The sequence below is a fragment of the Oryx dammah genome, unplaced genomic scaffold (genome assembly GCF_014754425.2).
Source record: "Oryx dammah isolate SB20612 unplaced genomic scaffold, SCBI_Odam_1.1 HiC_scaffold_12, whole genome shotgun sequence".
Taxonomy (NCBI): Eukaryota; Metazoa; Chordata; class Mammalia; order Artiodactyla; family Bovidae; genus Oryx; species Oryx dammah.
Genome location: NW_024070196.1, coordinates 43,590,601 through 43,618,085, shown reverse-complemented (window position 1 = coordinate 43,618,085; position 27,485 = coordinate 43,590,601). Strand labels below are relative to the sequence as shown.

The window sequence follows — 27,485 nt, the reverse complement described above, 5'->3', positions numbered from 1 at the left end:
TTTATTATGTGTTTTCTGTGTTCCCAAATGTCTTTCAGCAATGTTTTATACTTTCATTGTATAGATCTTGCTCATTAAATATACATAAATGTTTCATGTTTTTGTATCATTGCAAATAGGATGGTATTTCATTTACAAACCATTCACTGCTTATACAAATCAATTTTTGTATATTGATCTAGTATCCTGCAACCTTGCCAATTCCCCGTTTTAAAAGTTCCGGTAGATTATTTGTAGATAAGAACTTTTGAAGAAAAAACATTCCATCACTGAAGAGACTGTTTTCCCCATCCTAAAAAGGAATATATATATTCTTTGAAGAGACTTTGGAAAGAAAAGTACCAAGAAAAGAAAAGCAAACACCAATTCTCCCAACATGTAGGCTAACTGTTGTTATCTTTTGACAAATCTCCTTAGAGTGAGATTCATTTCAGTTGTTTGAAGTTAATTTATTTTACATATCTGAGCTTACTCTATACTGACAATTATTTATCATGCTTTTTTCATAACATCACAACATTTCTCACGTTATCAAGCTTTCTGTTTGTGAAACTTTAATGTCTATAAATAACAACTTTTCTATTATCCATTTTTAATATTGCAAATTTTACACTATTATAAGTAATGCTTCAGTGATCATCTACAGACGTACATTCTTTAGGGTGTTAATAATAGTAACATTATTATTATTAATAGCTAAACACATACAGTACTTCCTATGTGCCAGGCATTGTTTCAAGTACTTTACACATTATTTCACTTAATCCAAACAACTACCTTCAGAGGTAGATACCAGCAGTATCTCCACTACACAGTTGAAGAAAACTGAGCCATGGGTTATCAGAAATTCTAAGAGGCACAGCTGAGGGGCTCCTCTTCTACACCCACAAAGAATCACTGCTTGCAATCAAAACCATTTCTGGTAGGACTACATTAAACACATGAATGGTGTGTAATCACTGAGGAGTTACTCAGCCATAACTGAGGTGCCAGGAGGTTCTCAAAATGTGAGGCCTGGGCCAACTCGCTTCTCCTCAACTGCACCAGGAGGAATGAGCTGTGACCTCTCACTTCTGCAGGTCTCAGGTCTCTCAAATCTAAGGAGCATTTCTAGATTTGTCCTGGGAGAGAAAGCAAGGGCATCATCCTGTTGTTCTCAATAGTATATCATTGAGCAATCATTGAGCATCTACCATATGCACCAATATGTATCCTTTGCTAGAAAATGGCAAATGATGGTCAGCCCCTTCTCCCACCCCAGGCCCCTACATACACACACACACACACACACACACACACACACACGAGCCAGAATGAAACAGAATTAAAACAGATTCTCTTTCTAAATCTTTTTTGGGTCATGGACTTAACAGAAAATATGAAGACTAGGATCCTCTCCCTTGAAGGGAAAACCTCTGTATAAGAGATTGCTTTTGCACACAAGATTAAAAGTTGTTTACTAATCCTCATAAATATATCCAAACACCCACTGAGGGTGAGTGATTCCTTGGGTGATAAGTTCTAATGTGGGTAAAAGGGAAGATATATGTGACTGGAAGGGAAATGGGAACTCAGCCAGTTCTTGCCAGCAATTGAGTCAGTTTAAAGTAAATGACAGACACTTTAGTGGGACAATAAAGTAATATTAATAATTGCAGCTAATGTAATAAAGCACTTCATACATGTCAGGCATATTCTGCACTGTTTGTATGTTACTTGTTTACTACTCACCACAATCCCATGAGATAAGTGATGTCATCCCTAATCTGCAGAGGAGGACATCTGTAATTCAGGCACAGAGAGGCCAAGCAGCATGCCCAAGGTTACCCAGCAAGTGATGGATACAGGTGGGATTTCAACTTGGGAGTCCAGCTCAAATATACACTCTTGACCACTGCTTTCTTCATAAAGATACGAGACTACTTTGGAAGGAGGGTCGCCTTGGGCAGCACTGTTTAAGACCATACTTGTGCTAGGTATTGCCCAGGCACCCGCTCCGGATTAAATGGAGACCCTTTCTAGTGTGCCCAAATTTGCCACTCTTTTAGGTCCCAACATCCAGAGAAGCATTGTGTTTAAGCTCCCAGGAGCCTTTGGCAGCTTGTCCCAAGGAGTACAACTCTATGACTCCAAACAACTTAGAAGTGATGGGAAAGTGTGCTAGCAGGAGGTTCTCAAGCTTCACTAATAGTGGAATAGAGAAACCAATATCCTTTTTTAATATTTAAAAGTATCTTCAAATTGTTACAGTGACACTGGCTAGACTATAAAACTTATTCATAATTCCATTATCTAACAACTCAATTTTGTTCATTTATCCATATACATGTTTTCAGTTCTTGCTCACATGCAAATATATCTAACCTGGGTAGTACTGGTAGTAAACGTGTTCTTCCTTCACCATTTTTCACGATAAGATCTTCCCTGCTGCTAGCCAAAGTGTGGTTTATACCAGACGCATAAAACTAACTGAACACTACAAAGTGTCCCAGGAGAGAGGGATGATCATATGAAAAATGGGATATTAACTCACTGGAATATAATTTTCTATTGTCTGTTACCATAACTATACCCATTTTTTATTCTCCTCAGCAACAGCTTTGTCTTTTTGAGGTAGCGCTCTCATTTATTGTTTTGAAGCAAACAAAGCTGGATCACTTATCAACAACTCACTTACCTAATGGTTCCTTCTCAGATTTTAGCATTTAAGGTTTGTCCATGAACGCCCCCAGACCAATTACTTTTGTAGGAATTTGGAAAAAGACAATCTGACGTACTAAGGTGAAATTTTTGTGTTTTTCCCCCTCCAGGGCCAATTCTCTAGTGCACAAAAGTGTAGGAACAAGACTGAAAGTAACTTCTCTCCAAAAGGAGCTCTCAAGTGCTAAATAAAGTTATTGCTCTTTGGGAAGTAGTCCATCTTTATGACCTTAATATGCATTTTCCCTAATAAGATTTGTCTGGTATCTAATAAGATTAGGAGTATTAACAAGTGCTGTCCCACACTGATTACATGTTAGGAACTGCTCTCCAGTATGAGCTATTTGATACACTATAAGTGGAGAGTTCTGGCTGAAGATGATTCCACACTGATTACATTTATAGGTCTCATCTCCAACATGAACCCTCTGATGCTTAATAAGGTCATTCTTTCTAATGAAGGCTTTCCCACACTGACAACACTCATATGGTTTCTCTCCAGTATGAATTCTCTGGTGCACAATGAGGGCAGAACTCTGGCTGAAGGATTTTCCACAGTCATGACATTCGTATGGCTTCTCCCCAGTATGGGTTCTCTGATGTGAGAAAAGGTGAGAGCTTCGACTGAAGCATTTTCCACAGTCTTTACACTCAAAGGGTTTCAGCCCAGTGTGAGTCCTATGATGGACAACAAGGTGAGATCTCTGGCTATAAGACTTCCCACATTCACTGCATTCATAGGGCCTCACTCTAACATGAGTTCTCTGATGCAGAATGAGATGTGTGCTCTGCCTGAAAGATTTCCCACATTCAGGACATTCATAGGGTTTCTCTCCAGTGTGAGTTCTCTGGTGCCTAATAAGCCTAGAGCTGTGAACAAAAGACTTTCCACACTGACTACATGTGTACAGTTTGTCTCCTGTATGAGTTCTCTGATGGGTAACAAGGTGAGAGAACCAGCTGAAGGATTTTCCACATTCTTTACACTCATAGGGTTCTTCACCAGTATGAGTCTTTTGATGTCCTATGAGGTGAGAACTTCGGCTGAAAGATTTTCCACATTCCTTACATTCATAAGGTTTTTCTCCAGTATGAATAAGACGGTGCCTGGTAAGATTAGAGCGCCAGCTGAAGAATTTTCCACATTCCTTACATTCATAGGGTTTTTCTCTATGCGCACCCTTTGATATACCAAGGGATGTACCATGAGTAAGAGAATTGTTATCAGGACATCTGTATGATTTATCTCTTGCTTGAGTTCTTGCAAATTGAATAAGGCGGATGTTTTGACAGAAAGTTTGACTGGATTCATTACTGTTGCTTGCACAGCTTTCCTGATGGCCACTGAAAACCAAATTGTGTTTCAAACCTTTAGGATTTGAGTCATGTTTACAGAAATACTCTTGCAGTACTAGTTGAGCAGGCAGAAAACAGTTTCCCCTATACTTCCCACTTTCACATACTCTCTCCTGAGGAAGTACTTTCTTTTGGGTGAATGCCACTTGCCTCAGATGTCTCTCCTGGCTGTCCTGGGGCCTGTCCAACTGACCACCACAAGTCCAGACTTCTTCCAGTGACAAATACCAGAGATCACTTTTTGCCATTCTTTCCATTTTAACATCACAGGAGTATTTATCATTAGAAATGTTCTTAGTGGAAGTTGATTTAATTTCAACTGAAGTTTCCAAATCTGAAAGAAATGGAAAAGCTTCTATAACTAAAAGAAGTATTAAGGTCAGAATGGTAGGATGGATGTAGAAAAAAGTATGTTAAGTCCTGTAGTGTTACTTTCAAATATGGTTTTGTAACTGTGATAGAGAAAAAGGGATAGAAGACTCATTGACAGGAAATGTGATGGGCTATAATATGCATATAAAAGGAGCAAAGAGAGTAAGAGAAGCCACAGGATTAGCTGTGACATGTGGGATCAAGATATTCAGTGCTGGGGTGGCAGTTTAGGAAACCCACAGAAGGGGCTGCTGCCATTACCTAATTCAACTAATGATGATATAAGAGCCTAATGGGTCTACTTGCTGCCAGGCCCTCCTCTGACATGAATTCTTCACATTCCTAAACCATGAACACAGCTCTATGGCAGGAAATGGTTCTTATGTATATCACCAAAGTGCAGAATAATTCCAGGTGTCTGACACGGCGAAACTTTCAGAAAGGCTGTGTGACAGGCTGGAAGAGCAACTGGACCTAAGTTACGCAGATATGGCTTCTAACCCAAGCTTTGCCACTACTAGTGGTGAATTTAGACAAAGTGCTAAACTTTTCAAAAATCATATTGCTTATCTGTCATCTAAGGACCTATAAGGTTATCCAAAGTATCATATAAGGTGGAAGTTCCATCACCAAAGCAGTACAGTTTGTAATGTTCACTGCTGTCATCATTCCCGCCTTCTGCTTTGATTCCTTTGTTCTGAGACATCAAGACTTTATTAAAATTGACAGGACTAACACAGGATATTAACTCAGAACCTGAATGCTAATTCATGTTCTCCTGGACTTTTCGCCCTTCTGCTTATACACATGCATACTACTGCAAGTTACTTTCCCTGTATTTGCTTCTCAATGCCTTTTGGCTAAAATGTTTGTTTCTAAAATCTAGGAAAAAATCCACAACTTACCCAATATCACCTCTTCCTATATAAGTGGGGCAATATTTATTCTTACCTGACATACGGGGTGAATTGTGTTCCCCAAAGAAGATATATTGAAGTCTTAACCCCCAACATTACAGGTTATGACCTTATTTGGAAATAGGATCATTGCAAATGTAATTAGTTAAGATGAAGTATTACTGGAGTAGGAGGACCCTAATCCCATCTGACTGGAGTCCTTACAAGTAAAGGAGAGGAGACACAGAGACAGACACACAGGGGAGGTGACCATGTGAAGATGGAGGTGATGTGTTTATAAGCCAAAGGGCACCTGGGGCACCAAAGTTAGGAGAGGCAGGAAGGATCCTCCCCTGAAGCCTCAGAGGGCACACAGCCCTGCCCACACCTTGACTTCAGACCTCTAGAACTGTGAGAAAATTTGTGGATCTTAGTTTTGGTTGCCACAGGAAACTAAGATACCTGGCAAAACAATCCCTGTGCCAGGCTCCTAACTGCCAGTCCTAATTTTCATTCACAATTTTGTTAGTCATTTGTTTCTTCCCCACTCTGATTTCTTTTTTAAAAAATGTGATTAAAAAAATACATATAACATAAAATGTACCTATGGCTGATTCTTATTGATGTATGAGAGAAAACCACAAAATTCTGTAAAGCAATTATCCTTCAATTAAAAAAATTTTTTTTAATGCACCATCTTAACCATTTTTAAGTGCATGATTCAAGTATTAAGTATCTTCACATTGTTGTGCAGCCATCTCCACCAGCTGTTTTCATCTTGTAAAATGGAAGCTCTATACTCTTAAACAATAATGCTCCAATCTTTTCTCAACCCAGTGCTCAGCAATTACCAGTATATTTTGTGTCTTTGTGATTTTGGCTGCTTCAAGTGCCTTATATATGTGGAATGATACACTATTTGTCCTTTTGTGACTGACTTATTTCACACAGCAGACTGTCCTCAAAGTTCATCCATGTTATAGCAAAGTGCAGTTATTTATTTCCTTTTAAAGGCTTAACAACAGAGTTCATTGGGCTTCCCTGTGGCTCAGTGGTTAAGAATCCGCCTGCCAATGCAGGAAATGTGGGTTTGATCCCAGGTCAGGAAGATCCACCTGGAGAAGAAAATGGCAACTCACTCCAGCTTTTTGCCTCGAAAATCCCATGGACAGAGGAGTCTGGCAGGCTACAGTCCATCAGGTTGCAAAAGAGCTGGACATGACTAGCAACTAAACAACAAACAACAATACAGTCCATTACACTTACAAATACCTCTACCTTGATGAGTTTTGATAGGCACACGCCATCTTTTTCCTCTCCTCTACTCCATGCATCAAAATCCCATGGATAAGTTTTTCAAACAACAAATGCCAGCTGGAAAATTCTAAAATCAACACATATAATGAGGGGTGGAGCTGGGTATGGATGGACAAGTCTGAGTAAAGCAACAGAAAAATTAAATGTATTACAGTCCTAAAAATATTCCACATATTCTGTAACATGGGAGATAACCCATGTGAGTTATCTTCAAAATCTGTAGCAGCCATTAATGAACTCATCTGAGTTTTTAAAGCCATCAGCCATAATAATTTTCATTTTAATAATGAAGTTCCCATGGCTTGTAGATTCCCTCAAATTCCAGGTGATTAAGCACATGTATGGAACTTTAGTATTTCTTTGACAATAAATTTTCCACCAAAATGTAAACTGTTGGTTATATAGTTATTTTTGGATACTTGTCAACAGATAGACATCCAGGAAAGCTTGCTAAACTCAACACAGGACTGGAAAAAATACAGACAGGAAAAAATAGGGAAAAAAAAAAAAAAACAACAGAGAACAGTTTTTCCTGCCATGGCTCCAAAGCAGCTGAAGGATCAAGTACTTTCCAGTGTCTAAGAGACCTTCCCTGAGACAGGTATTTGATACAGTCATCTACAAGGCCCAGTGTAAAAAGGTCTGAAACAATTTATGACATTTAAACCATTTAAGACATTTATGACATTTAAGAGTAGAAACAGGACTTCCCTAGTGGCACAGTGGATAAGAATCTGCCTGCCAATGCAGGAGACGTGGGTCCAGTTCTGGTCTGGGAGGATGCTAGATGCCATGGGCAACTAAGCTCATGCATCACAACTACTGAAGCCTGTGTGCCCTGAAGCCTATGCTCTACAACAAGAGAAGTCACTGCAATGAGACGCCTGTGAACCACAACTAGAGAATAGCCCCCACTAGCTGCAACTAGTGCCAACACAGCAATAAAGACCCAGCACAGCCAAAAATAAATAAATTATTTTTTAAAAAGTATAAACAAAATGAAAGCTCAGGAAACCTTAAGGAACCTGTACTTAACAAGTCAAAAGGTTTCACAAAGAATAGGAGGTGAAACTTCTAGCATGACTGAGACTCTGGTTACATCACACGGGAAGCCTGAAATGCAGGGAATGCCTGGTATGTGTGGATGTGTCAGAGGGAAATGGTTGTGGAGGGTTACAGCTTGCCTGGACTGCACTAGGCCTGGGGGGCCATGGTGCCCACAAGGGCACAGGGGTCACTGGCACGTGTACTGGCTTCTCTGCCCCATGTGAAATTGACCATCAGCAGCATGATCCAGACCAGGATGGCTGAGCCAAGGAGAAAGATGTCAGGGCACTGAGCTTAGAAACAGAGGTCAGAGAAATGATCACTCAGTGGGAACAGAGGAGGAGGAAGATGGAGGACTGCCTTCTATTTCTTAGCCCAGAAGGCTGATCTGCTCTACACAGGGAAGTTGGGAAAAGGAATGATGCTAGGAATCCTCATAACAATCTGCAAATTGGAGAGCTTAAGATTAAAATGAATAGGAGTAAACTGAAAAAGAACATTAAATAAAGCTAGATGACGGTGAGAAAACAGGTGTTTTTGAGAGCAGCAATTCTGGGAAGGAAGGAGAGTTATGTCAACAAGGACTGTTGACAGTGAGTTGTCTGTAGCAGTCTTCTACCTGGCAGAAAACAAACCCAGAGCAGGAGCGGGCGATGAGGTCCCAGAGCAGAGCTTACACAAAGCAGCAGAATGAAGGCTATGGGAAGGGACACAGGACAGGGAAAGGACAGTTAAAGATGAGAAGTAATTCTATGATAAACAAGAGGGTACAGATGCTAGAGCTAGTGGTAAGAATCAAGAAAGCACTATGAACAGGGCTGGAGCCAAGCACATCCACAGAAAGATAATTTTCATGAATGCAAATTGAAGTGTGACAAGACTGAAGAAGGCAGCCGAGCAATGGGGAAACAGAAGGTAAATAAACTCAGTCCTTGTCTTTGAAATGCGGAAAACTAGTGACCAGCGATTCCTTCTCTGAGCAGGGGTCTGGTCCTTACCTGGATGGGTCTCTTGGTGAATCTCTCTCTCCACCAGCCACGGCTCCTCCCCCTTCTCCAACCTCAGGATCACATCTGGTTTGGGAAGCTGATGCCCTGTTTGCAGTGAAAGATAAAGTACTGGGCAAGGGTTAGGAGCTCTGGGCTAGACACAAAGAAACATCCCAGTTCAAGCCCAACTCCTGACCCTTCAACAGTCCTGTGGGGGCTCTGAAGAATAGACAAGGTAGGGCTACGGAGGCAGCAAAATATATACTTCTTAAAATATAAAATTATATTATAATTTTATACAAAATATACAATTTCTTAAAATTCAACAAATCAAAACAATTCCCACCCACCGCACAAAGAGAGGTTGGTCTCACCTAAAGACACCAGGTTTCTGTAGTTTTCCAGCATCACATCTTTGTACATGATCTGCTGAGCAGTGTCCAGCAGTTTCCACTCTTCCCTGGTGAAGTTCACAAGTATGTCCTTGAAGGTCACCAGTGTCTACAACATGAAGCAAATTTGAGCCTGATGTGTATCTCTGCTCCCCCACTTTCCCAAATATTAACAGGAAGATTAGGCAGATAGCCCTTGGGTAGGGAAAGAGAATAGAACAGAATTTATTCTAGGAATGAGTAGTATTTATGTCTACTTCTGGTCAAGCCCTAAAAGGAATGGTATGCACTGTCTAGAAACCAGCTTCATGTTACACTTTAGGTTAAGAAACTGTCAGAAACACTCTCATTTAAATCAAGTATGTTGTAATCAGCTAACGCAAGGAAAATAAGTTAATCTACACTTATGTGAAATAATTAGAACCTAATACAAGGCAGGAAAAGAAGGGAAAAACAGTCTTGAATTCAAGTACAACTTAACGCTTAAGAGACCAATGTAGCCATGTTTCATGACCTCAAATAATTTGTAAAACATTTTTCTTAAACATTGGTGGGCATTAAAAAATGGAGAAGAGCTTATATTTTATGGTAACAAAATAACAGATACAGAAGCAAGGTTTTTATTAGCCACATCAAAAAGAACTATAGATGACACCAGAAGGAAAAAAAACCCATTTGAATGATTGAGTGTTTTTCATCAAAGATCTGTGAAGATAAAAAGATAGTGGAATAGTGGGCTTTTTTAATGTTGAAAGAAATGAACTGTCATGCAAGAATTTCAATACTAGGTGAAAATATCTTTCAGGAATGATGAAAAATACATTCTCAAATAAAGTTAAACAGGATTTGTTACCAGCAGACCAGCTGTAAAGGTATGTTAAAGGGAATTCTTCAGGCAAGGAAAATAATACAACAGAGAAACTTTACATCTAAGTAATGACAGATAAGAAAGACAAAGAGCAAATATTTGGGGACTTCCCTGATGGTCCAGTGATTAAGACCCTGGGCTTACAATGCATGGGGTGTGGGTTCCATCCCTGGTCAGGGAACTAAGATCCCACATGCCATGTGGAGTGGCCAAATTAAAAAAAAAAAGTAAATACCTGGATAAATACTGTAGATTATTTTTCTTAAATCCTTCAAAATATGTAGGACAGCCCAAAGCAAAGGCTATGTTCTCTGGTAGGGTTTTCAATACACATGAAGCATGAGGGGGTGATCTAGGGGAGAAGCTGAGAGAGGCTGAAGGAGGGTTCCCCACCCAATTACTCTGTCCCCAGAGGATCCACCCTCCCCCGGGCTCTTCCTGTCTTCATTTTAGTTACTCCTGGATAATTACACAACTTATCCCCCAGCTCCTCCAAACAGGCAGTCCCCAGGCAGGAACTAACAAGCCAGCCACACACCCAAGACCATCAGGGACCAGAGAATCCCTCAAAAAGGCACCAGTATCCCCAGTTCTGTCATCATCTTTTTTTTTTTTTAATTTTTTATTTTTTTTTCTTTTCTGTCATCATCTTTGAGGGAGAAAGCTTGCTGTGTGCTCAGTTCCTCACTGTGGACAAACAGCATCTCATTAGAATCCTTGATAATCCACACATTTCTGTCCAAGTTGTGTTCTTTGATATGAAAGGAAATAAAACAACTATAAATAAAGCAAACAAAATAGTGCCGGTCTGCAGGGGGAAGTGTCTGACATATGGATCCCTTAAGAACCTTTAACCAAAAATGGATTCCCAGTTGGAAAACAAAAAAAATGAAGGCAGCCCAACTTACGTGGGACCGGGCAGTTAGCAACTCAGCCTCCATGCCCTCCTTGTTCCTGACAGAACTTCCTGAGAAGCAGGAGATATCGAGCAAGTGAAGCTGTGGGAAAGGAAGAAACTTGAGGAGAGGTGCTGTAATCAGGGGCTCGTTAATCACGAGCCTAGATTCCCTCAGACCAGCTGCATGTACCTACACACCCACCCAGAGGACATCAGACTGTTCCAGAAATACATGTACAGGGATCAAAATCCCCAGGAGTAGGAAGAAAAGAGCTCCAAAGACTGCCTCCCCTCCACAATCTCTAGATTTCTGTGTTAAATTTTACTTGGAATTGAATGGTTCTAATACTATATTGAATCCTTTCTCTTGTTTAAAAAATCTCTTTTACTATTCAAGTATAGCTGATTTTCTACTTTGTGGTAGTTCCAGATGTATAGCAAAGTGACTTAGTTATACGCACACACACACATTCTTTTTCAGATTTTTTCCCCTTATAGGTTAAAAGGAAATCATACTATAGTTGATTCAAATCATATGTCTGTGTCTGGTTTATTTCACTCAGTATAATATTTTTGTTAACTACAAATTGGCACTTGTCATCTACCTCTATAAGGATTAAGTCATATGCTGCTGCAGCTGCTAACCTTCAACATTCCCTGAAAGGAGTTCAGGGTGGAAAGCAGAAATGAGGTATTCTGTGCTTGGTGGGGGGCAAAAATTGACAGGATACATCTTCAGTTAGATATTTTTCAGGAGCAGATTTAAGGAGCCCAATTCTTGTTTCTCTTCATATATAGAAAGCACCAAAATCCTTCATGTTGATGATTGTTCCTTGTGACAAGCAAAAGCTTCACCAGACTAGCAGAAACCTTTGGGAAGATATGTACTTGACTGTCGGAGAAGGCAATGGCACCCCACTCCAGTATTCTTGCCTGGAAAATCCCATGGGCAGAGGAGCCTGGTAGGCTGCAGTCCATGGGGTCGTGAAGAGTCGGACACGACTGAGCGACTTCACTTTCACTTTTCACTTTCATGCATTGGAAAAGGAAATGGCAACCCACTCCAGTGTTCTTGCCTGGAGAATCCCAGGGATGGGGGAGCCTGGTAGGCTGCTGTCTATGGGGTCGCACAGTCGTCTCCCCTGCCTCTTCAGAACAGTTTCTCAGAGTGGTCTCAGATGTTGTCTCCTGGGCTCCAGTCCTCGTTTTGCCCCAAATAAAACTTAACTCACAACTTTCATGTTGTGCATTTTTCAAGTTGACATTTTGGTTCATACAAGTTGTAGCCTGAACCAGCATTTCTCTCTTTTTGATGGCTAAATAATATTCCTCTGAATAGATCCACCACATTTTATTCATTCATCTGCTGATGATTATACCTAAGAGTGGAATTGCTGGCTTATATGGTTACTTTATGTTTAGCTTTTTGAGGACCCACTGAAATGTTTTCCATAGTGACCACATCATTTTATTTTCACACAAGCAACATACAAGGGTTGTAACTTCCCCACATGCTTGCCAACATTTTTTATACCATCTTTTAAAATTATATACCATCCTAGTAGACAGTTAACTTTAGTCGACATCCCTAATGTGACTAACACTTTTTTGGCTAGCATTCTGGATGGGCTTCCTTAGGTGGCGAAGGGGTAATGAATTTGCCTGCCAATGCAGGAGACATAAGAAATGTGGGTTTGATTCCTGGGTCAGAAAATCCCCTGGAGTAGGAAGTAGCAACCCACTCCAGTATTCTTGCCTGGAAAATTCCATGGACAGAGGAGCCTGGCAGGCTACAGTCCATGGAGTTGCAAAGACTACAACATGACTGAGCATACACACACAACCTGGATGACGATCTGTCTTCCCTCTTCTTTTTTTTTTCTTTAACAGTATATTCTGTATATGAAGTATAGCTAGAACTTATATTTGTCACCTTCTCCATATACTTTGGGTGGGATCTATATAATTTTGCTGTCAAACTTTTTGTCAGCTTCTTGAGAAATGTCAACCTCTTCTTTGATATTCATACCAGATGTTAGATTACGTACAAATTTGATTGCTTTAAGTGCTCTAGTGTCAAGAGAAAACAAAAAATATAATTATGAGATGAGTCTGAAAAATAAAACTAGTTTAAACACATACACACTTCTAGTTAAACTATTTGATTCAAACAACAAAAAGAGAAAACTCAGCAAATGAAGAGAAGGCGATGGCAACCCACTCCAGTACTCTTGCCTGCAAACTCCCATGGACGGAGGAGCCTGGTAGGCTGCAGTCCATGGGGTCTCGAAGAGTGGGACACGACTGAGTGACTTCACTTTCACTTTTCACTCTCATGCACGGGAGAAGGAAATGGCAACCTACTCCAGTGTTTTTGCCTTGAGAATCCCAGGGATGCGGGAGCCTGGTGGGCTGCCGTCTATGCGGTCGCACAGAGTCGGATACGACTGAAGCGACTTAGCAGCAGCAGCAGCAGCAGCAACAGCAGCAACTGAAGGAGCTAGACATGCAGGTTTTTTTTTTTTTTTTAAAGACCAACACAAACTTGTTGTATTTTAAACACTGAAAATACTAATATGACACGCAATTCTGAGGAATATAAATGATAAAATAATTTAAATACGTAAAAAGTTTTTAAATGAATATTTCAGAGTAAGAAATAGAAATTGGTCCAGCTCTTTTTGGCACAAAACATTAAATAAAACTTATTTTATCAACGCTTGGAGCATATAACTTTTACAGTATCCACGACTAGAATACAGTGAAAGTGAAAGTGAAGTCGCTCAGTCGTGTCCGACTCTTTGCGACCCGTGGTGTATATATGCATATATATACACATATATATACCCACTCCAGTGTTCTTGCCTGGAGAATCCCAGGGATGGGGCAGCCTGGTGGGCTGCCCTCTATGGGGTCGCACAGAGTCGGACACGACTGAAGCGACTTAGCAGCAGCAACGCATACATATATATTTCAAAACCAGTATAACCACGTTGGATTTCTTTTATGAACGTTGACACATTCACAGTTAAGAAATTTCCTGCTCTAACAAAAAAAGAGCATGATCAGATCACGTTTAGCAGACGCTGGAAAGGCCAGATGCAAAAATTTAAACCTCTGGCCTCAGTTGGGAAGAAAAAGGAAACAGGAACAGAAGAATCCTTATTTCTCATGGCTGAGACTATGTGGCTCAGACTCCCCAACACCGTCCGGCGCAGCGGGCATCAGGGTCCAATCCCACCAGCGCGACCGCGAGAATCCAAGGGGCTCCGGGGATAGCTCAGCCCAGGAAGACCATAGGGAAGAACCATTGTTGGTGAAACGATCGTCCACCTCAGAGATGAGGTGAGCAAACCGCGATGCCCGGTCCGCTAGCAAGCAAACCACGTCCAGCCCTCCCATGCATACCTACGATTGGCACCTGCAGGCGCAAAATAACCGTCACAAAGGCAGCAGCTCTGCTTGCTAGCCTTCAGCCGGGCTCCCGCGCCTCGCGGGTCCACAGGGCAGGCGGCTGCAGCGTGGGCCCCGCCCGGCCTCCTGCTCCGGCCCCAGCAGCCCACGTCGTGTGCCCCAGCCCGTCGCGCACGCGCTCCACGTCCACTCACGACCAGCCGAGAAGCGTATCCTAACGCAAAACCCAGAGACGCTCCGTAGGGTGGCGCGGGGGCTCCTGGTAAATGTAGTCCTGGCCCTGGCTCCGCGGCCAGGCGAGCGCGCGCCCCTGCCCTGCTGCTCTCGGATGAGAGCATCGGCTCGGCTGCCTGCACCTTGTGCTTGCTGCTCCCTTTCCACCGCGGCCTGGTGGTTCCGACCCGAGGGGCGTGAACCTTGAGGACAGGTGAGCGCGTAGGCTCACGGACGTCAAGGAGATGCGGTAGGGAGAGGGGACAAGGGGCTGCTGGGTTCGCCAGGCCGTCGGCCGTGGGTAGGGGGCGGCGTTCTTGTCGCCCGGGTTTCCTGGGACGGACTCAGGCTCGGGGTGGGTGTTTTGGGGTGAGCAGCGCCAGGCGCTGGGGAAGAGTCTGACTTTCTTCCGTGAGTGAGAGGAGCAGAGGTGTCCAGCTTGTACTTCTTACTTTATCCTGGTACTTTTTTTTCAGTCTGTCGTAACACCTGTCAGTTGAAAAAAAAAAGCATAACCTAAAAGTTGAGAATTATGTTTTTTTTAGGGGGTGTACTGTTGAGAAATTAAGCCAGGGAGCAGCCTCTCAGCTCTGAGGAACCTTCTCAAGAGGTAAGGGGGGAGCCAGGATATACAGGAGTTTTGTGACAAAAGCCAGGTAGTTAGAATAAACCAAAATTACATTAATTAAAGAAAACCAAACATAAAGTTAATGATCTTAGCACATTTCTATGTATGGGAAGAGGTAAGAGTCTGGGCTTATTGAAAGCATTCCTCTGATAAGGATTTTAACTCTTCAGGGACAGTATCCTTTGTTTCTCCATCCTGAATCCCTTCAGGGTGCTGGTCTGCAGTGGCCGTATCACCTGAAGGCTGCAGCATTCTTTGCTGATATGGCGGTTGACATTCTTGTAACACAGTGCTTCCTCTTGGTCATAACATTTCATGACAATTCTTTTTTTTTTTTTTACTATGCCGTGGCATGTGGAATCTTAGTTTCTACACCAGGGATAGAACCTGTGCCCCCTGCAGTGGAAATGCAGAGTCTTAATCACTGGATCATTGGGGAAGTCTGCATGACCAATTTAGTCCACTGTGCTGGGAAGGCTCTCATTCCTAAATCAGGAAAAGATTCTGTTGATAGGCCATTTGATGTGCTGACGATTTTTGTTTGGTCCTTGGTGGCTCAGATGGTAAAGAATCTGCCTGCAATGCAGGAGACCCAGGTTCAATCCCTGTGTCAGGAAGATCCCCCGGAGAAGGGAATGGCAACACACTCCAATATTCTTGCCTGGAGAATTCCATGGACAGAGGAACCTAGCCGGCTACACTGCATGGGGTTGCGAAGAGTGGGACAGGATAGAGCGACTAACACTTTCACTTTTTCACTTTATGTTTTTTTGGATTAGACCCTGTTGATTGTCTAAGATTCTCTGGATTGCTTCTATTATTATGATCCAGTAGATGTTTTCCCTTGTTGCTTCTAACCATATTTAGAGTTGTACTATTACACTAATTATGTGTAGAGTTATATATATGATTAACTGTTTTGAGATATTAATTTTGTTGGAGGCCTGGTTACGCATTGTGTAATGCAAGAGACAACAGTCTTGTAAAACAGAATATAATGCAACTGGTAACATTAATACCATAGCAGAGAGAGATACAAGGCATAAATAATTTGAAAATGAGAGAGAGCAAATTAAAACAATGATTAGTATAACTAGTTGTAATCTTGACATAATAGGCCAAGTCATCTGGAGTCAGTCAGCTGGAGAAGCCAAATTATGGAAGGATCAGGTAGAGAGAAAAAGATAAATGTTTTATCTTTGTTTACAAAAGTATTCTTAGAATGACATGGTCAAAGGTCTAATTACAAGGCAATAGCCAAAAACTTGCATATTTCTGTGACATAAAACATTTCAATAACTAGAATTATGACTGGTAACATTATACCAGGACATACCATGTTTTTAGAAATTCCAAATAAGTTTTGGAATATCTGTATTAATGACATTTACTGATACAATATAACCTAAGATTTATCTCCAATCACCCGACAATGCTTCTCAAGTAATTCAACATACCAAGTAAGCCTAGTTTAATATTCTTCTGTGAGATGTCTCAGGGCTCCTTTGAAGCATCAGAGTTGGCTAAAGGTCAAAAGAACTTTTTTTAGTTAGAATTTGACATGTACAAAACTACTTTTTCAGGGCTCCTTTTCTACAAACTTTCCAAAACTTTCTGTATCCATATTAGGTTGTCCCTTATTATTATTATTTTTTAATCAAGAATTAACCAACTACAGGACAAAATCACCCTTATTTACCCAACAAATTCACTTCTATTCTTCATACCTTCTTTTACTGAAAACATAAATTCTAATTCCCTTGCACATTAAAATGCTTTCCTTAATATTTATTAATTATATTTCAGTTTTAACCCTTAAAACCTTAATCTCTAGGGAAAACGGACATGCAGTATGTAGTTGTGAACTGTTTGTCATAGCAGCATTTCCTGGTTGGCAAACTTGGAATTTTCTATAAACCCTAGTAACATAATTTTTCTGATTTCTTTCTTCAGTGTCTTATAAGACATGTGTCTAAAAATCCCAAACATCTTTAGTTTCTGTCTCATAAGGAGACAAAAGGAGGTAAATTTAGACCTGTTTACCAATTAATGTTCACGTGTTTTATCTTACCTGAAATGACCTATTTAATGAATTCCCATCATTTAGCTTAACTTAGCAAAACTCAAGTTACTAAAAATCAGGGGAAACTATTTTAGATATATAATTATTCCTAAAGAGTTCACTTGAAAACTCTTACCTCATTTACTTTTATAAGTTATGAAAATACCATCCTACCAAGTTAATTTTTTGCTAACAAATCTGCAACAGAAATAACATGAACATATTGACCTTTAATAAACCTAGGTACAATAAAAATAACACCTGTCTATATTGAATAAACCAGCAAGCTTAAACTAGCTTTAATACCAGATGTTAATTAATATTGAGTATTTGCTGTAGATCATGTGAGCTTGGAATTCATTCTGACCAGTTTCTTTTATATTTGGAAATATTTAATTTGTAAGTGCTTACTTATAAGCCAATTAAATAGAACTCTTTATAAGTTTAATTTTGATAATATTTTCTGAAGGTAGAGACATCTATATGTATAATGTGTACACACACATATAAACAGACAAAACTAGAAATCTCATAGCATCACTTAAAAAACTTAGTTCTGAATCAGGTATTACAATATAAATTTAGTTTATAATTAACAGTGGGAATAAATTAAATTTGCTTGCTTAGATGATTAAGGCTTTATTTGTGGAAAAAATTTTAAGATTTCCGTTTGTCCTTAATAAACCTTTAAGTAGGCTGTGAATCAGATTTGGGGTGAGATGATTTCCAAATAAACTGAAAATTAAGAGTTCTGTTTACTATTCATAGAACTTTAGGGTTCACTGTCTTCAAAAGCTTGAGTAAGGCATTCAACAAAGGCCCTCTGAGTGCACAGATTAGACCCAGAACAAAATCTATGTTATTAATTTTGTTAGCCCCTGAATATTGGTCCCAGTTTTTACTTTATATTGTATGACTCTATTGGTTTCCTTTAGTAAGTTTAATATTTCTTGAGGGGCATATCTACATGCTGTCTTAAATAACAATACCAAGCAGGGGACATAGTACCCATTGGTCCCCAACAGTAAAGGAAGCCTATCAACAAGTCTTGGTCTTACAAGGAGTCATGGAAGCTTTGCCTTCTTTTATCCCCTGACCTTTTATCTATTTTACGTAAAATGTTCTGGGGTCCCTAGTAAAGGGTTGAACCAAGGGACTCAGGCCTTTTTTTGTCAATCTTTTAACTTGGTTAATTGGCCTGTTGCTCCAAGTAATTGTTGGTCAGCTATCTCAGTGTTAATTTTTTCTAGCCCTTTATGTGTGTGTGTGTGTGTGTGTGTGTGTGTTTGGTTTGATCTCCGTGGCCTTGGGCTGCAACAGCTTCGGTTCATGGACAGAGATTGAGGTTGAGTTGTGGCACTGAGAGCACCGAATCCTAGGGATTAGACTAGTGGTCAGTGGCAAGGCCCTGGCGCTTCAGCTTTGCAGAAAATAAATCCCACAAAGATGGAAAGTAGTGAAACAAGTAAAGTGTTTATTAGGAGGAAAAAATAATCCATTACTTGTGTATAGACACATGGGTGGACCCAGAGAGTTGCACCCTTGGGGCAGTTTAAATCACTTACATGGAGCGTTTCTTCTGGTTTTCCTTTGGTCAGTCCTTTTTGATTTGCCTGATTTGGAGTACATATTTGGTATGTCTCAGGATCCTCCCACGCATCTCTTAGCCAAGATAGGTGCTACAGCAGAGGCCTATGGGTAGTTAGCCTCATTTGCTATGGGATGGCGCCCCCTGGTTTTTGTCCCCTAAGGAACTTTTCTGTGTTTGTGTAGTTGGGGAATCCTGACTTTAAGAATGAAAAATAAGTGGTCACTTATCTTTCATCTGGCCAAGGCCCAGCTTCCTCAGTTGTCCTGCTGTTTTTATCTTGGAGTATGGATCCACAGAGAATGAAACTCCAATTGTTTGCCCTGAGGGCCATCTATCTCCTGCTTCAGGGTAAATAAGGTGGACTTGTTTGGGGCCCTTTAATGTTGGGGACAAATGGGGATCCCTTTGGCCCATCCAACCTGAGATAGTATCGCATCAAAACTTTTTGTTTTAATTCCCTTAATGTCTGTTTTGTTTATCCCATTTCTTAATAACCATTGAGAGATTTATCTTTTGGGGGATGAGTCACTTTAAAATTTCCCCTTGTTAGGAAAAAGTTTGTAGACTTTCCCTTCCCTTTTAAAATTTCCTGTTAACTTACCTAATTAACATTAACTTGTTTTTATTAGCATCTGTAAGATCCATTGAGGGGAAGCAGAGGCCACAAATAAGACTTTGCAGACTGTATTTTTGTCTTTTAAATTAAAAGAGTTCTTAGGTTAATCATTTTATATGTGTGTGTGTGTGTGTGTATGTGTGTGTATAAATAATTTTATAATTTTTCCACCATTTAATGTGGTTTATTTCCCCCTATAAGTACCAAGAAAACAACTGTTTATAATGAGAGCTCTTTAAAAATTTACCAGTTTAGAAGTTTCTTCCATTTGATGTCTCCATCATCTGGCCATTAATGAAATATATGATAGTAGTGACTCAAACTAATAAGATGCAAGAGGCTTCCCTACAAGACAGTATAAAGGATGCCTACAAGGTTTACTCCCAAAAAAAGTTTAAGAAAGTGAAGGTCTTCATTGTACAGACTGACACAATGAAGGTTAGGATAGCAAAAAGCCCCTAATAGTTGGTACAGTCAGACGAAAGACTGATCAGAACCCCAGTCTATTTGTCATCAAATGAACATGATATGTGTGCCTTTTGGATGGCAGAGACCAAGTTCTCAAGTCACACACATATCCGACACAAGACAAACAGATAGAACGTTTAGTCTCAAGGACACAGGAAAGAGAAATGCAGGTTCACCCTAGAAGGGCTTTTATCTTTAAGGTCAGAATTCTGAAAAGATGTTTTATCAAGCTAACTTTCTCTAACTTGACTGTGTATGCAGGAAAAGGGCCCCATCATACTCATTTTCTGGGTGAGATTTCCTCTAATCCCCAATTAAGTAGGTTCTTGCAAGTATGAGCTCTGTATGTACATAAATCTGGCTAGGGTGTTAGTTGGAGGTTGGCTTTCTGATTCCCCTAGCTTATCTGAGAGAATCTATTTCACATTTTAAAATTGAATTCGTTGAGGATAAAATTTACCAGTGAAATTGTGTGGTGGACCAGTGTGCTGCTTATGAGCTTAATTCTTCTAGGTTTTTACCCCAGAGTCTTCTCTGCTCCTCTAATGTGTCTCAGTTATCCCTCTGGTAGTAGAAGACCATCAGGGTGCTTTGATCACAGAGTGGCTAGTTCTTATTTCTGTCCCTAGGAGAGCAAGTTTTTAAAGTTAAGTTGAATGGATTTCCCTATAGGGACAGCTGGACACTATGAAGATTTGCCTTTACCACTTCTGCAAGTTTCTCAGTTGCCTGAGAAAGCCGTTGCTGGCCATGAGATGTCCCTTCTTCAGAGCTGAAAGCTATCATAATGTTTTCACTTTTATTCTGACAAATTCTTGTTAAGGTAGCCTTTTGAGGAAAAACATCAGGTCAACCTCCTACCTAACCACTCAGCCCAGATTACTCAGTGTCTTTCTTAGTTTAAGTGTCTTTCAATTGAACAAATCCTGCTGTCTTTCATCCTGGGTCCCCCAGGATCTTCCAACTGTGTATGTGAAGAGGGGTGCTGGCAGTGGTACTTTTTCATAGTGTCTGTCAACCAAGCGACCCTAGTATCTTTCACCTGGTGAGCCAAGTACCTGTTATACACCCCCCAAAAAAATGCAGTATCATCAGCAAGTAGTTGGGAGAACCAGGAGAACCAAGAGAGATTCACCCATATTCATATTCAAGTTCAAACTTGAACTCTTTGAGGAGGCAGATGGGCACAGGAGGCCTGTACTAAGACTCTGGCTCATTGTAGAGTTCATGTGAAAGAGAGAAGTCAACTCTGGGTCCCTTAGTTGGTTGCAGAACTGTTAACTGAAAAAAATACACAACCTGAAAGTTGAGAATTGTATTTTATTCTGTGGATTTTCTCAATAGCTTTGAGAGATTGCTCCAAAGAGAAGGGAGGAGCCAGGATATATGGGAGTTTTTATAAGAAAGACCTGGTAGTCGGAACATAAAAAAAATACTGTTAATTAAAGAAAACTAGATATCTCAGGTTAATGAATTTAGCACTTTTTGTGTATGGGAAGATGCAAGAGTCCAGGTTTATTGTAATCATTCCTTTGCTATGCACCTTATCTATCTAGGGTCAGTATCCTGCATTTCTCCATGCTGAATCCCCTCAGGATACACAGGCTAGGGTGGCTGTAGTGGCTGATGGCTTGAAGGCCACAACATCCTTTGTTGTGACATCCTTTGTCCGCAAGCCTTAATCTGTTACTGAGCTGTATCACAGTAATGAGATATCGTTTCTCTGTGGCAAACTTGAAATTACAGAATGTAAGATTGTATGAACGTTATGTCAACCATGAGTCAAAGAAACAAGGTGGGAGAGGGGTTAAACATTTATGAGATAACAGAAAATTTTGAAGACTGCCTGGTGTATTTGACATTAAGGAATTATTACTAGTTTTATAGGTGTGATAATAATATCTTAGTTATGAGTTTTTAATTTCAGAGATAAATTCTGAAATATTTATGAGTGATACGTCATTCCCAGATCTGCTTCAAAACAAGAGTGATGGACAAGAGTGTTCATTATACCCTGACATTATAATAACAATAATAGTTTTTCTGCTTTTCAACCATTCCTGCATTCCTGGTTAAACCCTGCTTGAATGTGACATTGTATTATTACTTTAATATACTGCCATATTCAATTTACTAATATTTTACTTAGAACTTTTTCAATGTTCATAATTAAGATTGCACTTTAATCTTTCTTTGTACCATCCTTGCAAGATTTTACTAGTCTCATGAGTAATTCAAGAAGCACAGATTTTTTTCTTCTATTTGGTAAAATGATTTTTCCCTTGAAAGTTTTGGGCTCAAAATCTTTTGGGATAGATATTGGACTTCTGATTCAATTTTAAATGGTAGTGATTAATTTCAGTTTGTAGTTGTTAATTGAGTCAGTTCTGGGCATGTGTGATGGGGAGTGTTCTGGATACTCAGGATACCTGGCAAGGAACAAATCAGATGTATATTTTTATATGATTTACATTAAAATGACAGTCTTATGTACACTTCTGGATTAGGTACATAAAATCTACCTGTTGACAATCTTTGTCTAAATAAAAATGTGAGTTCTCTAATTTTGTCCATTAAACCTGAACTCTATTAGAGTATAATACTGAGATAGAACTCTTATATTTGAAAGTTATTAACTAACCTTAAAAAAGTGAGATTTGTAAAAATTTTAGCATAATATATTATTGCATAATTTCTTGTGATCCTTAAAGTCTCCAAGCATTCCTCATTTCTATTCACATGAAGTATCAGTTGTTTCAGTATTTATATTATAAAAATTATTCAGGAAGTATTATACCATCTGAAATTTAAAGGCCTCAGTCTCAAAACTTAGAACATAGCTCATGCTTCTTTGTTAACCCCATTCAAGTTTTAGATAGAATGAATTATCATAAGGAAATATGGACTTTTGGGGGACAGAGATTAAATTGAAGGTAATCAAATGAACATTTGTTTCAAAGTCACGTTTACCTTAAACAGCTCCAATAAAATTATAAGTAGGGTAGCAGCCCAATCATTAGTCCCATTAATTATATGTAAGGTTGTTTAGGTAAATACTTAGTTACATATATAATAAATAAATTTACCTAAAACAGTTGTGATTAGCAGGAAAATTATTTTTTATTTTAAAAAGTGAACTGAAAAAGTAGTAAGGTATGCATGAAATTCAAGAAACTGTGCCTTTTTAAACTGATTCTCTTTGACTTCAATTTTTTTAAATCTTGTTTTTCTACCCAGAGCTGAGTAGTAGTCTACAGGAGAAGCCAGTATAAATAACCAAGGCAGCAGTTCTAGAAGGGGGCCAAAGATGACTATATTGCATATCAATACAAATCCCAATAAATGTTTTAAATTGATGAGACCTTGCTGGAAGTTACAGGGGAGGGTCTACAATTGTTTTTTGTTTTTTTTTTTTTAACCTTGCCTCCCATGGAACCCTGTTTTTACCTTTCTTCTTTTACCCGAACCTGCCTCTTTGGCTACAGGGAGGACACCCAGTGAAATGCATTCCTGACCTGATTGGACCAGAGAAACAAAAAAAAGAAGTATCCAGATCTCTCAGCCCTGTTGTGCAGGTGGATGTCACATTCAAATGCCCAAGATGGCAGCCACTGACCTATCCTCAATATGGGCTCTGCCTGCACAGGACTCTGCCTGTTTCTATATGAGAAATACTAAGGGGGAAAGGATAGTGCCAGGATTCCCAGCAACTTGGTTACAGGGACCAATGTCTTTTAAAGATGTGGCTGTGGAGTTCACCCAGGAGGAGTGGATGATGCTGGACTCTGCTCAGAGAAGTATGTACAGAGATGTGATGTTGGAAAACTATATAAATCTCACCTTAGTGGAATATCAATTATGCAAGCCTGTGATCTCCCTGTTGGGTCAAGAAGACATAAGAACTGTGCAAAGCAGAATTCCCCAAGGCACCTGTCCAGACTGGGAGATTCAATTCAAAACCAAAGAGTCAACTTCTAATCAGAATATTTTGGGTGAAAAATCATCTGGTGGCATGAAAATAATAAGATTCACAGTGGATGATTTGTCTTCTACATTAAAAGAAGACTGGGAATGCGGTAGGATCAGAAAACAGCACAAGATCCCAGAGGGTATTTTGAGGCAAGTGACATTTACTCAAAAGAAGACAGCATCTCAGGAGAGATTGTTTGACTATCATGAATTAGAGGAAAACTCTAAACTTACATCAGCACTTGTTTTTTCAAGGAGAGTTTCTACCAGTAAACATTGCCATAAATGTGAGTGTTTGAAACATAATCCAACCCTAAACAATTTTGAAAATATCTCTGTAAGTGAGAGGCTCTGTGAAACTCATGAATATGACAGAACTCTGTGGCATCTTGAAAGAACTCCAATAGCACAGAGAGTGTACACATATTGCAAATGTGATACACACTTCAAACATAATATGCTTCCTATGTGCAACGATTTTTGCATGGTGGAGAATTCCTATGAATGTAATAAAAACAAAATCTTTTGTCATCATTCATCCCTTGAGCAACAGGAGCAAACTCCTACTGAAGAGAAACATGAATGTAATCAGTGTGGAAAAACTTTCAAAAGGATTTCTAATCTTATTTTGCATAAGAGAAGTCACATGAGTGAGAAACAGTATGAATGTAAAGAATGTGGGAAAATCTTCAATGATTCCTCAACCCTAAGGAGACATGTAAGAACTCACACTGGTGAGAAACCTTATGAATGTAATCAGTGTGGAAAAGCTTTCAGTCAAAAAACATCTCTTAAGGTTCATGTGAGAACTCACACTGGAGAGAAACCTTATGAGTGTAATCATTGTGGAAAATCCTTTGGCACAAGTTCTTACCTTATAGTGCACAAGAGAATACACAGTGGGGAGAAACGCTATGAATGTGATGACTGTGGAAAAGCCTTCAACACAAGCTCTCACCTTAAAGTTCACAAGAAAATACACACTGGAGAGAATCTTTATGAATGCACTGACTGTGGGAAGGTTTTTAGTGGTCTCTCATCTCTTAGAATGCATGTGAGAACTCATACAGGGGAGAAACCCTATGAATGTAAGGAATGTAGGAAAACCTTCAGTGTTTCCTCTTCTCTTAGAAGACATGTGAGAACTCATACTGGAGAGAAACCCTATGAATGTATTCAATGTGGAAAAACCTTCAGTCAGAGTTCTTCACTTATTATACATAAGAGAATTCATACTGGAAGAGAAACCCTGTAACAGTTAAGAATGTGAGGTTGCCTTTTTCATTGTCTTAAGGTGGATTTCAAGGTCATTGTTTCAGTGTTTGTCCTCTAAAATAAGCATTTGAGGCTATCAATAGTCCTATAAATACACCTATAGCTATACAACACATTTTGGTCTATGATAATTTTTTTAAAATAAATTTATTTATTTTAATTGGAGGTTAATTACTTTACAGTATTGTATTGGTTTTACCATACATCAACATGTATCCACCACAGGTATACACGTGTTTTTAAATCTAAGTGTTGTCTAATATTCATTATGATGTTAAGTCTTTTTTGATGCATAAGTGTTTAAAATTATGTGTTTTTAATATGTTTGCAGTTACCTTATTGATTAAGTTAATTGTATTAAGTTCAAAGTATCTGAACTATATGATACTACTTTACTAGCGTTTTCTTGAGAGTTGCTTTCTGGCCTGGTGTGACAGATATTGCTAGTAGCTAAATGAATATTCAGTTCATCCCTCCCTACTGGCAATCCTATTTTAGCTTATAGTAACATGTCAAATTATAGAACTCTTTTCAGCAGCTTTGCTGCCATGTGGAGCCATTCCCCTCATTCCTGATGAATCAAATATAGACAGTATTACTGGGGACAGGTCTATCTAGTGTTTTCTCTTTGCCTTTTGCACTTTGTCATTCTATCTTCCCTAGTCTTCTCCCTTTGGATTTTGTACTCATAAAGCTGAATGAGCCATCTTGTGACCAGGAGGATGACAAGCATGGCCTAAATAAGGATGATGTCAGAGAGATCCTGGTTTCACAAAGATATCTTCAAATAGTTGTACCAGCACTACACTGCTTATATTTGGGCATATTTTTATATGAGAAAAATAAGCTTATTGGAATAGAGTCAATACAGTAATCTTATTTTTTAAAAAAGACAAAGGTCACAAGGTTTGTAGTTAAATATTTTATGCTGACTGTACAAATTTGGATAAGACCATAGAAGAGGGAGGAATGGAAGTGATATGTTGATAGAACTTTTGGGTTTAGTGTAGAGTGGATGGAGCTGAAGTCATTGAAAGCAGGTGTCAGAGAAGCAGGAAGGAAATCCCAACATTTCAGCATGAGAAAACCAGTGAGTCTTCAAGTAAAGGGCAAGTTACCAATTTTAAATACTGAATGAACCCTTGAGATTTGCTACTTGGTCTTACAGATACTGACCAGAGTAGCTCTAATTTATTAAGAAACAAAATACAGAACGAGGAGCTTATGATGGAAGTAAAAAGCAGTAGTTGCAATTTGTCATGCTCATGTTATATGAGACATTAGATGAGCAGGCTTATATGTTGATCTGGACCTGAGGAGATGTCTAGGATGGAGATACAATTTTAGCAACATCAGGAGATAGACTGGGTAATGGGTTTTGTGGAGGTTACTAAAATTGCACAGGGAGAATGGATAGTGTGAAGAGAATGTCTACCACTGACCACGGAGACCTATATCTAAAGTAAGTAAACTAGAATTTTACTAAACCAGAACAAATTAGTGTTTGAAGAAGGAAGGCAAAGTTGGTTGTTTAAATGCTGCTATGAGATCATGTCATCTGGTCCCATCACTTCATGGGAAATAGATGGGGAAACAGTGGAAACAGTGGTTGACTTTATTTTTTGGGGCTCCAAAATCACTGCAGATGGTGATTGCAGCCATGAAATTAAAAGATGCTTACTCCTTGGAAGGAAAGTTATGACCAACCTAAATAGTATATTGAAAAGCAGAGATATTACTTTGCCAACAAAGGTCCATCTAGTCAAGGCTATGGCTTTTCCAGTGGTCATGTATGGATGTGAGAGTTGGACTGGGAAGAAAGCTGAGTGCCGAAGAATTGATGCTTTTGAACTGTGGTGTTGGAGAAGACTCTTGAGAGTCCCTTGGACTGCAAGGAGATCCAACCAGTCCATCCTAAAGGAGATCAGTTCTGGGTGTTCATTGGAAGGACTGATGCTGAAGCTGAAACTCCAATACTTTGGCCACCTCATGCGAAGAGTTGACTCATTGGAAAAGACCCTGATGCTGGGAGGGATTCGGGGCAGGAGGAAAAGGGGACGACAGAGGATGAGATGGCTGGATGGCATTACCAACTCGATGGACATGAGTTTGAGTGAACTCCGGGTGTTGGTGATGGACAAGGAGGCCTGGCGTGCTGTGATTCATGGGGTCTCAGAGTCAGACATGACTGAGTGACTGAACTGAACTGAACTGAACTGAACTAGGTGTAAATACTGAATGATATGTTGAGGATGGGTGGTAGATTGGGATGAGTTTAATGATAAAGGATGAGGAAGTAAAGAATAAACATGGACGAATTTGGATAGTAGGAGAAAGATAGGGAAGTTGCTGAAAAGAGATTTGGTCAAGGTGTTATAGCCAAACATTCCAGGAAGCAAACTCAATCAGAAGGA

General features: G+C 39.6%; 2 protein-coding genes across 3 annotated transcripts; one reads left to right on the top strand and one right to left on the bottom strand.

Moving 5' to 3' along the window:
• Positions 1-74: 74 nt before the first annotated feature.
• On the bottom strand, positions 75-14,351 carry ZNF10 (zinc finger protein 10). 2 transcript variants are annotated; one of them, XM_040251508.1, is made up of 5 exons: positions 14,244-14,351; positions 10,846-10,935; positions 9,052-9,178; positions 8,687-8,782; positions 75-4,390 (listed from the first exon to the last, which is right to left on the bottom strand). In XM_040251508.1, exons 2-5 carry the CDS (start codon positions 10,876-10,878, stop codon positions 2,931-2,933), a joined length of 1,716 nt encoding a protein of 571 aa, XP_040107442.1. In that variant the 5' UTR covers positions 10,879-10,935; positions 14,244-14,351; the 3' UTR covers positions 75-2,930. The 2 variants fall into 2 exon arrangements, with proteins under 2 accessions (XP_040107442.1, XP_040107443.1); XM_040251509.1 differs by lacking the exon at positions 14,244-14,351 and having other exon boundaries at positions 10,846-11,399.
• Positions 14,352-14,578: 227 nt separating this feature from the next.
• Positions 14,579-26,665, top strand: ZNF891 (zinc finger protein 891). The gene is made up of 2 exons (XM_040251518.1): positions 14,579-14,676; positions 23,313-26,665. Exon 2 carries the CDS (start codon positions 23,420-23,422, stop codon positions 25,049-25,051), a length of 1,632 nt encoding a protein of 543 aa, XP_040107452.1. The 5' UTR covers positions 14,579-14,676; positions 23,313-23,419; the 3' UTR covers positions 25,052-26,665.
• The last annotated feature ends 820 nt before the right edge of the window (positions 26,666-27,485 follow it).

Bases quoted from the DNA above. Each gene is read 5' to 3' on its own strand.
- ZNF10 (XM_040251508.1), bottom strand. From the start codon at position 10,878: ATGGAGGCTGAGTTGCTAACTGCCCGGTCCCAC. The intron at 9,179-10,845 runs GTAAGTTGGGCT...TTCATGTTGTAG, and splicing joins TGCTAACTGCCCGGTCCCAC to ACACTGGTGACCTTCAAGGA. The intron at 4,391-8,686 runs GTAAGGACCAGA...CATTTCTTTCAG, and splicing joins TCACCAAGAGACCCATCCAG to ATTTGGAAACTTCAGTTGAA.
- ZNF891 (XM_040251518.1), top strand. From the start codon at position 23,420: ATGCCCAAGATGGCAGCCACTGACCTATCCTCAATATGGGCTCTGCCT.